Source organism: Daucus carota, chromosome 6 (assembly GCF_001625215.2).
Source record: "Daucus carota subsp. sativus chromosome 6, DH1 v3.0, whole genome shotgun sequence".
Lineage (NCBI taxonomy): Eukaryota > Viridiplantae > Streptophyta > Magnoliopsida > Apiales > Apiaceae > Daucus > Daucus carota.
Window position 1 is genome coordinate 16,414,551 of NC_030386.2, and position 13,457 is coordinate 16,428,007.

The 13,457-nt window shown below is 35.8% G+C and overlaps 2 protein-coding genes across 2 annotated transcripts; one reads left to right on the plus strand and one right to left on the minus strand.

Annotated features, from left to right (window-relative positions):
* Positions 1–739: 739 nt before the first annotated feature.
* LOC108225038 (auxilin-like protein 1) lies at positions 740–8,130 on the plus strand. The gene is made up of 7 exons (XM_017399838.2): positions 740–1,098; positions 2,716–5,677; positions 5,786–5,875; positions 5,980–6,045; positions 6,135–6,224; positions 6,753–6,929; positions 7,616–8,130. Exons 1-7 carry the CDS (start codon positions 890–892, stop codon positions 7,649–7,651), a joined length of 3,630 nt encoding a protein of 1,209 aa, XP_017255327.1. The 5' UTR covers positions 740–889; the 3' UTR covers positions 7,652–8,130.
* A 193-nt stretch (positions 8,131–8,323) lies between these two features.
* Positions 8,324–12,333, minus strand: LOC108228187 (ornithine transcarbamylase, chloroplastic). Its single transcript, XM_017403703.2, has 5 exons — positions 11,973–12,333; positions 10,745–11,079; positions 9,435–9,566; positions 9,066–9,341; positions 8,324–8,756 (listed from the first exon to the last, which is right to left on the minus strand). The coding sequence occupies exons 1-5, from the start codon at positions 12,184–12,186 to the stop codon at positions 8,574–8,576; spliced, it is 1,140 nt and encodes a 379-aa protein (XP_017259192.1). The 5' UTR covers positions 12,187–12,333; the 3' UTR covers positions 8,324–8,573.
* Between the last annotated feature and the right edge of the window lie 1,124 nt (positions 12,334–13,457).

Genomic DNA, 13,457 nt, shown 5'->3' on the forward strand with positions numbered 1-13,457 from the left:
TCCATTGAATTATCTTTTTTGCTGTATAGTCACATGCCCCACGTTGGCCCACTGGTAAGATACTTGCAATAACATAAAACTGTAGGTCCGATTAACTGCAAAACCCCAATACTTTTGACCATTATTCTTTGTTTTAATAAAGAGTCCATGTCTTGATAAGTTGGATTTTAGTTCCGCTGTTTGTCTCAAGACAAACTATATGTCACCTGTAGCTTACACCTGACTCTTCGTCTAAGAGGCCAAGATAAAAGAGAAGCTGCAACCGTCAATGACCAGAAAATAAAATTTAAAGTTTTTGGCATTTAAATTAATTTTTTGTCATTTTAAATATCTGCCGTTTCTTATAATTTGTTCATTTACTTCATCTATTAATAATTTTATCAAAAATAAATTTTATAATCAGGACGTAATAAAAATGAAATTTTAATCTAGAGAAATGAATAGATATGAGGTGCATGAATAAATACTAGAAAAAGATGTTATTTTTAACGAATTTTTTTAATGTGTGTTTGTGAACAAACACTAACAATCATTTTACAAAAAATTTTATAAAAAATTTTAGATATATAAAAAAGTCACAATTATTAAAAAGATCGAAATCAATAAAAATCTGTCTATCTCATCATCAACACAATAAAAAATCTGATGTTTAATTAATAAACTTATTTACCTACGTTATCTCTTTATCCCTAGTTTAACGTTATACACTTGAAACTCATACGTTACCGGCCCAACCGGTCACCCATTGCAACTCATTGTCTTCCCTCGATTTTCCCCCAAAACACAAACACTTCGAAAACTCACATTACACACTCCCTCACTCCCTGTCTTTGCCATCTCACTCATTCCCCGACGAAAGCGCCGACATTTTCGCGCCGGAGCTCGTAAAATGCAGGCTCCTACAAAACAAGAAGACTACAACGAGATATTTCGCAGCTCAAGCGGCTCTTCCATTCCGATCCTCGAACTTTCGGACACGGATGGTTCGGTTAATTTAAGGAGCTCGGAGATTAATTATAAGGATGTTTTTTCTGGTTGTAGTGAAGATACACAAGCTATTGGTGTCTCTTATCAGGACTTGCTGTCTGCTAATGTCAGGTACTACTACTTCCTTCTTTCCTGTTTATGCAGAGTCGCCCGAGAACACGTTTTAGCGTGAGAACACGGAATCATTATGTATACTTTAATCTGGAAAGTTATTTATTTGTGTATATGTATTTGCTTATTGTAAAGTTTTTTCTGATTCATCTTCAAATTTTGAATGTTGATCATATGTTTTTTGTGCATTGTCTGATTACTGGTTATGTAAGATGAAATTTATTAGAATTTTGCCTCTTTATTGTGTTTTGATGATCTTATTTTGGTGTTATACATTTTAGATTTCGGGTGTTTTTTATGTCAAGTACCTAAGATTTTACTTGTATGAACTTGGTTTTAAATTTATTGGAGTTGAGACGCTAAAGGTACAAAATCACAATGGTGAGAACAAGGTTTTCAATGTTCTATAAGCAACAGGTCTGCACTTCAGTTTGGAATAGTTATTTATATAATTAAAACTGGCGCATTGCGTGCTGCCAGCATAAAAGGGTACTTGTTTGCTAAACCGATTTTGAAGAATTTGGATGTGTGTAAACTAATTTTATAGAATTTTATACTTGTTGACAGTTGGAATGTTGATCGGTTGATGATATTGTAAAGTAGCAGTCATGTCTTATTAGGCATGTTGACTAGGAATTTTCTCATGAACATTTCTTCTCAATTGTGATCAAAATGTACCAAAATAAGGAGCATAATATGTGTACCTAAGATTTTTCGTGTGCATTCAACATTTATTACGTTTCTTGTCGTGTTCGAACACGTATATGTACTTATTGGATGGCTTATTTTTAGTATCAAGTAGGTTTCAATTCTTAACTAGACATATACTTCTTTTAATAGAATTGGACATTGTCTAATCTTCAAATATGATATCAAATATTTTTTTTATATCATTTCATTCTCTAGGTTCTTCACTAACATATTTGCTTTACTAACTGGGCTTTATATGTGGAGTTTTTGTAGTATATGATTATATGTTTCCGGCGCATTGTTTGATTATTGGTTATGCTAGCTGAAATTTGTGGAAACTTTACGTCTCTGATGTGTTTTATTATCTTAATATGGTGTAATAAATTCTGTATAACTTGTTAATTATTTAAATACGTAAAATTTTATATTACCTTAAATTTATTGGAGTTGGGACTCCAAAGATACAATTTTACACTGCTAAGAAAACAGTTTTCAGTGTTCTTTTAGTAGTCACTGCAGTTTAGGACAGTTATTTTATATGAGTAATACTGGCGCATTGCGTTGCCAGCTTAATCATAAAGTTTGAAGGTTATTTTTTAGGCTAAACCAATTTTGAAGAATTTAAATGGCTATACGCTATAGGCTAATTTTACAGAATTTAATACTTTTTGATAATTTATCGGTTGATGATTTTGTAAAGAAGCAGTCATGTCTTGTCAGGCATGTTGACTAGGAGTTTTCTCGTGTGTGTCTCTTCTTGATTGTAATAAAAATGTACCAAAGAAGGGCCAAAAGATGCGTACGTAAGACTTTCGTGTGAATCTCAACATTTATTGCGTTTCTTGTCGTTTTCTGAGCGAAAAGCACATTTTTGTGTGTTATTGATTACTTTGTCATTCTCTAAATTATATATGTTTTTTCCTTCAGGACTCGATCAGCATCAGAAGTTCCATTGAAGAAGTTGGATTGTCCAACATTTCCCAAAGAAAATCAATTGCTTTGCGCTGAAGACTCATCACTGAATTTTGATGATAAAAAAAACTTTAATATGTCCTATAACAAGACTAGTGCAGGAAGCCAAGATAGGTCAAATGGGACAATACATGTTGCTCAATTCCATCCTGAACCCGGGTTCACTACTTTTGTTGACGATAGCAGTCCACAAGAGTCAAAATTTGAGAAGCCAGATCCCTCGGTAACAAGTGATATTCGTCCCAAACTGGATTTCAGTGACAGGAAACCGGAGAAGGCCATCCAACATATTGATACCCAGAGATCTAGTAGAAGAGAAGTTAATTCTAGAAACAAATTCCAGCAGGATGGCTCAATTTCCAACAATAAGCTACTTAATAAAGACGTGGATGATCTTAGACAGCGACTTCCGCCGCTCGTGGAAAAGAATAATAGCAATATTTTAAAGAGATCAACAGTTTCCAACTCTGAGGATCCTGAAGGTATTGCATATGAACATGCTACGGGTGATGATTCTCAGTCTTTCTTTAGTGAGGAACTTCATTTGAACTCGACTTCTGCAATCGCTGCAGCTGCACTTAAAGATGCAATACAGAAGGCTCAGAAAATAATTGAAATTGCAAAGAAGTTGATGGAAAGAAAAAAGAGTGGATTGCACAGTCGGTCAAATCAAGTATTCGAAGATTTTTTTAGGGTTGAAGTTAGAAAACAGAATCCGATTGCACATGAAGAGAAGAGAATTGACAACATTAATGCTAAAGACACATGCGATTATGTTGATTCTTTATTGAATGCTTTCTCTTGGAGATGGAAGAATGCATTTAGGCACGGACAAGATGATTTGTACTTCAGAACTTCTACCTCAGCGAAGGTCACAAATGCACAAAACCATGCTACAAATGTAAAGCGTGAACCAGCAGTTTCCACAGCAAGTAATATATGGAATAACAGAGCAGCCTTACCTGAACAGCAAGTCATCATGAATAAGCATGAATATGATGCCAGGGAGGGGAATTTAACTAGGGAAGCCTTGATGAAGCAAGAAATTAATGTTGAAAAAGAGGAAGATAATGAGAAAGCTTATGAATCAGTGTTCATTAAGCAGAAGGAACATGCTGTTGTAATGGATAGTGAGTTGGAAAGTAGTGCAAATAAATTAGCTAAAGATGTGGGCGTGGACTATTCTCTCGTTTCCCAAGAGGATGGAGATTGTGGGAAGATTCAGCATGAACAGAACATAAAAGATGAACTGAAGTTTAAGTTTGTTTTGTTAGAGAATAGTGATTATGAGAAGATGACATGCAAAACTCAAAATCAAGATCACAACAAACCAAAAGTAAATTTTCAGCAACATTCTGAGAAGGCAACAGAAAATATTAAGGAAGAACCTGAACACAGACCAAAAACCATCTGTGATGAAGGTTTGGAAGAGAAATTTGAAGATGCATTTGAATGGGTACCAAATGAAGATGAACTAAATGATTCTCTGGGCAGTGCAAGTAATGAGAACGAAAAGGAAACCTATATGGCAGAAGTCATTTGGGGTGAGAGGAGACTGGCTGAATTGAATAAAATGACAATTGAGGAGAAGAGATCAACCGATTTTAATGGACATAAAAAAATTGAAGAGGCTTATGGAAAGTCTGAGTTAGGTGGAAGCGGAAATGGTTATGGAAGTTGTAATCAATACGAGAAAACTGAGACTAAACAAACAGGGACCAAAAGGTTGGAAGCACTGCAGCAGTTTGAATATGAATGCACTGTTAATAGAGAACGTGACCCCCTGAGTCGTGAGGCAAGGGATAACATTATCGAGACTCAAAAACCTTTCCAGCCCTTTATGTTTGATGAAAGTTTAAAAGCAGAACAAGTGAATGATAACATCAGAAGCATCGACACAGCTGCCAAAGAGTTCTGTGACTTTAGAGAGGGCAAGGCAGAAGAAGCTAAGGTGATATATAAGGTACATAAACTAGAAGATTTTGAAACTGTTGGCTTGGTTCAAGGAGCTACTGAAGAGAATGAGGATAAGAAAATGAAAAATGTCTTTGAGGTTATTTCTTCTGAAGGCAGCATACCAGGATTTGGTTTAACTGATTCGGACCTTGAACACAAAGAAGATGAGCAAAGAAACAAAGACTTCAAATCAAACATAAATCCTGATAATGGTGCTCAGATTTCAGTTATTGTATCTGCAGAGAAGGAAAATGTTTTTAAAGAGGCTAAAATTAATCGTGATGAGAAAGCAGTAAAAAATAGTCCTGATATATCAAATGGGGAAAGAGATGTGGTGATTTTGAAGAACTTTGAAGCATCTTCTGGATCTGTTGTATCGAGTGAAATTGAGAAAGTCATACAAGTTGATGAAGAGATGACTGATAGACATAATACTCATGTGAATGGGGATAGTTGTAAAACTATTGAAGAGAAAGAAGCATGCACAAAACCAGAAAATGAGATGGAAACAGAAATTGTTGTTGAAGTTGCTGTGGACAATGCTAAAGAAGAGGTTGCTATGAAAGGGACAAAAACTGGGAAGGTAGTTTCAAAAGGAGTGGAAGGATATGAGTGCCTGAAGAAAAATCATGAAGAAAGCAAAAGGGAGAGACAGCGTGGAAAAGATAGGATAGCTGTTGAAACAGCAATTCAGGAAGCTCGTGCACGGGTAGTTGCTGGAGCAAGAGAAAGGGCAGAAAGGGCTGCTGTGGAGAGAGCTACTGCAGAAGTTCGACAGAGAATGATGGCTGAGGCACGAGGAAAGTTCGAGAAGGCTACTACAACAGCTAAACCCCTGGCGGAGAAAACTTTGTTAGATGCGAAGCTTAGATCAGAGCGTGCTGCAGTAGATAGAGCCACAGCAGAGGCTCGAGCACGCGCTCTAGAAAAAGCATTATCTAAGAAGCCTACTGCAACGGAGGTCTTTATCTTTTATCTGACTACTGCATACTCTATAGTTTCACCATCTCCTGCTATCCACGAGGCATGCAGTTACTTTTTAGATGACTGAAAATTAAATTTCCTACAGGATATTCGGAAATCTGATAAAGCTTGTATTGAATCGGCTCTTAGGAGTAAGGCAAGGCTGGAACGGGAAGAGAGAGTAATGGAGCGTGCGGTATGAGTGCCGAATTTTATATATAAATACCACTCCATGGATTTTTTCAGTAAATGCTCTCCGGTCCTTTTATTTATCTAACGCGTCGTTATTCTATCTTTCAGGCAAAAGCCCTAGCAGAGAAGAATATGCGTGATCTTCTTGCACAAAAAGAGGAAGCTGAGAAAAATGTACAAACTTTTTTAGTTAATTTCCAGTTAATGCACTTGCATTTGGTTAAATTTTATATGCCCTAATAATAGTTTATATAAAATTATAGAGACTAGCAGAATCCCTTGATGCCGAAATTAAAAGATGGTCCACTGGGAAGGAGGGGAACTTGCGCGCATTGCTCTCAACCCTGCAATATGTATGTATAAGGCCTTGCTTATTATTGCTGCACAATATACATTATGCTTTGCTAAGAAGTTTTTGTTTTGAGTTTTACACTCTTTCATCTTTAGAAATAGAGGTCAGTCAGGCTGACACTTCCGGATTGCATGCTCCTTAACTAATTAATGGAAAATCTTCCTTGCTCCCAATTTAGATATATTCTTCTTTTTGTGGATAATTCAGAGAGCTAATATGAAGCTCTTAACTAGAGCGGGCATATTATTTCAAGCTTTTGACTTTAATATTAAAAGAATTGCAGGGATTGCAGTTAGTGAGGATTAGATTCCTTCTGAATTGAATAAATTCATCCTATAAAAGCTCCTCATGATTACACCGGTTCCTGATCTTTCAGTGTTATACTGTTCTCCATCCCTTCCTAGAATATCTAATTAGTTAGTCATGAAGTTCCTGCACAAAAGATGACTCAGCATAGGTTAACATTGTTCAAGATTAACAAACTAACTAATTGCAGCCAGCATTTGATTTTCTGAACTTCTGTCTGCAGATCCTTGGTCCTGGTAGTGGTTGGCAACCAATATCCCTGACAGATATTATAATGTCTAATGCTGTAAAGAAAGCTTACCGAAAAGCCACTCTCCATGTCCATCCAGACAAGTTGCAGCAGCGAGGGGCTAGCATCCGGGAAAAGTACATTTGCGAGAAGGTTTTCGATCTCCTCAAGGTTTGTATATAATTCCCTTCAGTAGAAACTACGTACATAATATCATTGACATGGGTAGCAGTAGCACTACTTTGTTAAACAAATTAAATTAGCTAGGGTTTATTGCAGTGACTAAAACACCAATTTGTGCAAACTTAGAGTCTTAGACCTTGAATAATTTGAGAAATGTTTTTACACTGGTGGGTCTGTTTGAGTGACAATTTGAAATTTGATACTTCCGGTTTTATAACCCTCCACCAAAAGCGTCATCTTCTACTTCATGCTTCACAGAAAAAATTGAGCACATTATGTCTCGTATGATTGAGACCGAATTTTGGATTTACCTAGATCTCCATTGAGGACCCTACATATTACAGTACCATGGGTGGCATCCCACAGGCAGGGGACATCCTTCCAGTAAAAAAATAGAAATATAAAGTTCAAAGTGTTGACTTGAAAACGGCTGATATTAATTTGCAACCAGAACAAAAAGCAAACTTCGAATAGTACCAAAAGAGCTGATTAAAACAGTCTGTTACACTAGAATTAAAATTCACCATCTTCGTTTGAAATTTGAATTATGGATTTTCCTTGTGATACAGAGAACAGAACCTTAATGTGACACTTCCTGTATTTCTTGTAAACACAATATTGTGTCAGCTTCCTTTTATCCGGATCTTTCTAACTTTCTTCTTCTGATATAACAGGTAGCTTGGAACAGATTCAGTTCAGAAGAGCGGTGATCAGTTCAGAAGAGAGGTGATCGCAACTTCAGTTAGAGTAGTATGAGGAGGTTATATGACATTTTAGTATCGTAGAGGTCCAACCTTGTGTAAGGGCCGCATACATAAATAATCATATACTGTAAAGTTATCCAACACAAAAAGCTACACACAGGCACTCTGGGTCCGAGATCCAAAGAAGTGCATTACCCAGTCAAGACAATGTCTTTTATGAATATTACTACAATATATTTTGCAAGAACCAAACCTTCGGAAAGGAAAGGGTCGGGTTGAGACTTGAGACACTCTGACCGGAACTAGAGTATGTTCTTATGTTTAAGCTCATCCCAAGGGCAAGGGAAAGCACAATCCCGTTCATTATCTTGAATTCACTTAATGTGACCATACAAGGGAAGCCTACTCGGGACAAAAACTTTAAGGGGTGAATGCTGAATAGGTGTATTGTGCCTTATTGTGAGTATTTTTAACTTTTACTTATAGCTGACAGTTATTAAATCAGTATGCAGTGTTTAAGACAATGGCAAGACGTTTTAGCCAGGTTCAGAGAGTATATAATTACTGAATATATTATGACCGAATAACAACTACTGAAAATCTTCTGCAAATCATGATCAACTTGCAGTTATGATGTTTAAACTTGTTTAAATTAATATTTCATTACTAGTGACGAGATTGAAAGAAACCAGCACATGCACATATATGTCTAAATATACTATGAGACAACAAAGCCGTCACTGTGCCAATTTAATCCATCGTTCATGAACATACCAACACTGGAATCATATATTTCAAATACACAAGTTTTGGTATCTAAAATTTTAAAATCCTTGTTTCGGTCAACACCCTAGACACTGAATACTCAAGTCATGAGACAATGTAGGTCTAGAGCAAACTAATCGCCCAGTATTGTAGGTGGTGGCAACTACAATCCAAGAGAATGAAGCATTATTGCATTCTGTGCGTGCATTCGATTCTCCGCTTGAGGGAAGACAATTGAGTTTGGAGCCTCAATAACTCCATCAGTGACCTCCACGCCTCGTTCTGCTGGTAGGCAATGCATGAAGTATGCATTTGGCCCTGCTAACTTCATGAGTTCTTCATCCACCTAGAGATGATAACATGGACCAACAGGTTAACTTATCTTATGTAAAATTCAACTATTAGCAATTTTATAATACTTTTTTGCCAGGAGATCAATCTTGTTTTAATTTAGCCCAGTGTTAGAACTCTAGATAATTGCAAAGTGACTCTGCAGTCATTCACTGATCAGAATTCAGAGTTCCTAAATATGCGAGTATTAATACAGACTATACAGAGCATAAATAATTTGCAAAGTTGGTCCCCTTCCCTCTTGCTTCATACCGCTTAATTGCAAAAGTGAAGAGTTATAAAGCTATAAAGCAATAAAGCATACCTGGAATCCTTGAAACACTTGGCGACGATGCGCAGCTTCCTCCTTTTGACCCATGCTGGCCCATACATCTGAATACACAACATCAGCACCTTTAACAGCCTCCTTTGGGTCACTGGTTATCTCAATCTTGCTGATTCCAGCTTGTCGTGCCTTTTCAACAGTCTTCTCATCAGGCTCAAAACCTTTAGGACAGGCACACACGAAATGGAAAGGAATGACTGCTGCCAGCAACAACCAAGAATGCACTATGTTGTTTCCATCACCAACATAGACAACCTGTAATATATTATCAGTAAAAAGAAGTTGTAGACGCCTAAAGTCAGGGAAAAAGAACTAGGATAGTCGGTGATCTAATTCAAATATGCTAACCTTCGTCCCTTCCAGTTGACCAATGTGTTCGATTATTGTGAGTGCATCAGCCATAATTTGACAGGGATGATTATAATCTGTCAGTCCATTAATAATAGGGACAGTTGCATATTTAGCAAGATCCAGAAGGTCCTGCAAAAGAAAAGACACAGTGTCAACAATGAAATTGGAGTGCAGAAGAGACGCTTGCAGGAAAAACACTGAAACACGTCTTTCATAATTTGGAATTTTTAAAAAAAACAAGAAGAAGAAGAAGTAATGCAAGATAGTATAGATCTATAGAACTCCTTTCTATGCATCAAAATTTTCCATTCCCATTAACAGTTCCTGTGTTTGCTGCCTGGCTTTGACATGGCCGAACTGAAATAACAATTGATTCAAAATAAAAATGAGAAGTTAACATCAACTCTCTTCCTCATCTGAAACATGGACTCTGCCATACGTTAGTAGCAGATACGGAAAATCATAAAATGTACATATGTAATTCTATCAACGAAGTACAGGGTGTGAAAATTGCCCACCCCCACCGAAGAAAGAAAAAACCTAACACCCTCCTCCCAGTCCTCACAGCAGTCCCCTTGGGTATTTCTAGTGCAGGCGAGGTGGAGCGAAATGAAGATAAATAGCAAAATGCTAAAAATCCTCAGTCAGGAAAAGATAAGGGGGAGGATTTATTCTCTCCAGATAGGGTGAGAGGTCTGCATATCGCGATCTGCCTATAAAACTCAAAGATAGAAGGAAATGGATCTGATTGGTCCCATGCCTTACCGTAGGAGGTCGGAATGCCTAATAAGTAATAACCAATACTACTTACCAGCTGACTAAAACAAAGCTTAAGGTCAAGAATATATTTAAAAAAAATATAGTCTGTCATTAAAATACTTTGATTACAGAATAAGGAAAAGACCTCATGTCAATTTCATTTTCCTAGGAAGGATCACATTGACTTGTTTATTAATTGATGTGCAATTAGGTTTCAGGTTTGACATCGTTTTCCGGCTATAACTGAGCCAAAATTTCTTTTACAGTTCTGCTAACAGCCTTAACAATAAGTATCAATTTAGATAAACACGTAGGCAATTATAAGTAATCATTTTGGCATTTTTTCACGACGAAAGATCTAATTATGATCTATAATATAAAGGAGGACATTAACTTTGAAATAATACAACTTTTCTCAAAGTAGAGCCCTTAAGTGCAGAGTTGATAGAGAGTGGATTACATGTCTACATGTATAGAATATATAAACTGGAAAAAAAATTATACGTATATATACAACAGATAAACACCAAAAAAACTCATTGGCGTACCTGATGTGCAAATAGTCGAGCCATAATTATATCATTATAGCGAGACAGAACTCGAGCAACATCACGAGTTTCTTCTCTCTTACCCATCTGTATATCATTCGGTCCTAAATATAAAGCATGCCCACCAAGCAAGAAGAAACCAGTCTCAAATGAAACACGAGTCCTCATGGATGGCTTAGCAAATATCATCGCCATTGTTTTTCCTTTAAATGGGAGATACGTCTTCTCTCCTGATTTAATCAATGCCTTGACCTCTTTCGCCCGGTCTAAAATCTTCACAATTGTGTCTTTGTCGAAGTCAGTTATGTGCAGGAAATCCTTAAGCCCTGCTTTCTCTGATACCAAAGCACAAAAAATAAAATGTACATATAATATTGATGATAATTTAAATACCATATTGCTGATCTATTACAATTCCACCCATAAAATCAAGTTTCTGAGCTACAAACATGACTACACATCCTTATATTGTTTAAAATACAATTACATAAACACTCACGATGTTGCAAAAAGTTCATGATAAGTTAGAACATAATCATTACCCTAGAACTAGAAGTTAAAATCCGGAACCACAATCGTTAAACCAAAATTTCCACTGTATCAATGTACCACAAAAAGAATAGCTTACATTGCCTCTGAAAGACCACATTGCATTGTAAATGCATCATCTGAAAAGACTTAAACTAATTTAACTCGTGTTACAAAATTACCCTAAACACCACAACTGTTAAAAACCATGAATTCTGCCATATCAATCAAATACAAAAGAATAGCTTCCATTGACTTGCAAACCCCACCTTGACTCATAAGGCCTCATTGGGAAAAAAAAAAATTGAACTATTTTAAATTATTATAACATTAATCCTAAAGATCAGAACAAAAAGTAAAAAACCACAAAACTCGCCATAACAACTGACAACAAAAGAAATAGCTTGCATTGACTTGTAAAGACCATATTGACTCCTAAAGGCCTCACCGGAAACGCATTAAACTATTTGAAATCTCGTTTTAACATTACTACATTTCCCCAATAAATCACATTTGTTAACCACAAACCTTGCTGTATCAATCAAATTAAATCAGAATAGCTTGTATTTACACCAAAATTAAACAATTTAAACAATTCTAACATGATTATTCACTCAAATAAATTAAATTTCAATTTTACTAGCAATCACATACACCAGCAACATAAACAACTATATGTACATAAATGATTTAATTGGACCTTTGACATCGACAGCTGATGACGCTGGTGGAGCGAAAGTGGCGGAGCTTTGGCAATTAATTCGACGAATATTTCGCGCCGGAGACGCGACTGAAATGGCCGGAAAACAGAGAGCATTTCCTAAGCTCCGGCGAGAAGAAATGGATAGAGAAGATGAGTCAGCTGATCGGACGGCTGAGAATGAAGAAGGAGGGTGTGATAGAATCGCGGCCATTGAATTTGAGAGATGCTTTCCCAAGTGGTTTACTGCCCGAAAAAGTGTTTAGTTGGGCTCAGGCGGTGGTTTTATACTGTGCTCCTATTTGTCCGCGTTTCTTAAACCCTAGCTTTTGAGGTTCTTTTGGATTATTATCTTCTTTTCTGTTCAGATTTTAATTTTTCGGAATAAAGTATATATAATCAATCATCAATTAATATCTATTTATCTATTTATATCATAATTCCTGAACGATGCAACGTCAAGAAGTCCACGTAATTCGTTAAATGCCACGTCATAAAGCCACATATTTTAATCATGCCACATCAGCAGCGCCATCTAATCAACTGATTTATATAAGTCAAGTTTTAGACAGTCCCACAAATTATGCATGCAAATTTGCTTTTGATTTTAATTGTCTTAAATAAAAATCATTCCATTCCTAATTTTTAGCATATTTTTTAAATATAGTTATTGACTTCCTCTATCTCTAATTTATGAATGAAAAGACTTCTCAAGTACTCTCCAAGATATGAAACTAATCATCATTAATTATTTCTAAATTCAAAATCAAATCAATTCTTATCATTTATTTTAAAAATTCAAATTCATCTTACCATTTATGGGAAGACTTCCTAAGCACTCTGAAGATTTTATTGTACGATGTTGCATGAAAAATTAAAAATTTAAAAATATAATCATCTCTTAAATTGTTGATTGCCTTTTATTAATATACTAGCTTTTTTGCCCGCGCTCCGCGCACGGGTGTCTTGATATTGTAGTTGTTTTTTCGTGGCATTGTGAAATAATTTTATGATTATAACAGAAAATCAAACCATCAAATAATCCCAAATTAAAATTTAAATTAAATGCCATCTAAAATCAACAGTCTGGATGAAAAGCTCGTAGTCTATAAAGGATTTAAGCATAATCTTCTATACTTTATTACATTATTGTTTCATAAAAATCTAAATATTGTAGTACGATTATTCAGCTGTCTTGTCTTGGAGATGTTATAATCAGAGATCTAGTAGTGATACACATTTATCATGATTAAGCCTAGAACGACATAAAATATTTATAAATTATACTCGTATTGTTTTGAAGTGAAATATACAATTATATGATTCTGTGTGAATGATGAGAAAATTAAAAAAAATATCTATGTCTCATGCTATATTCGTGATTACAACCATTCCTACAAACACGTGGACGTTTTCATAGCAGATTGACAAACGGAAGGATTGAACAATAAAAGTATTTTTAACAAACGGAGAATTATGTCACTC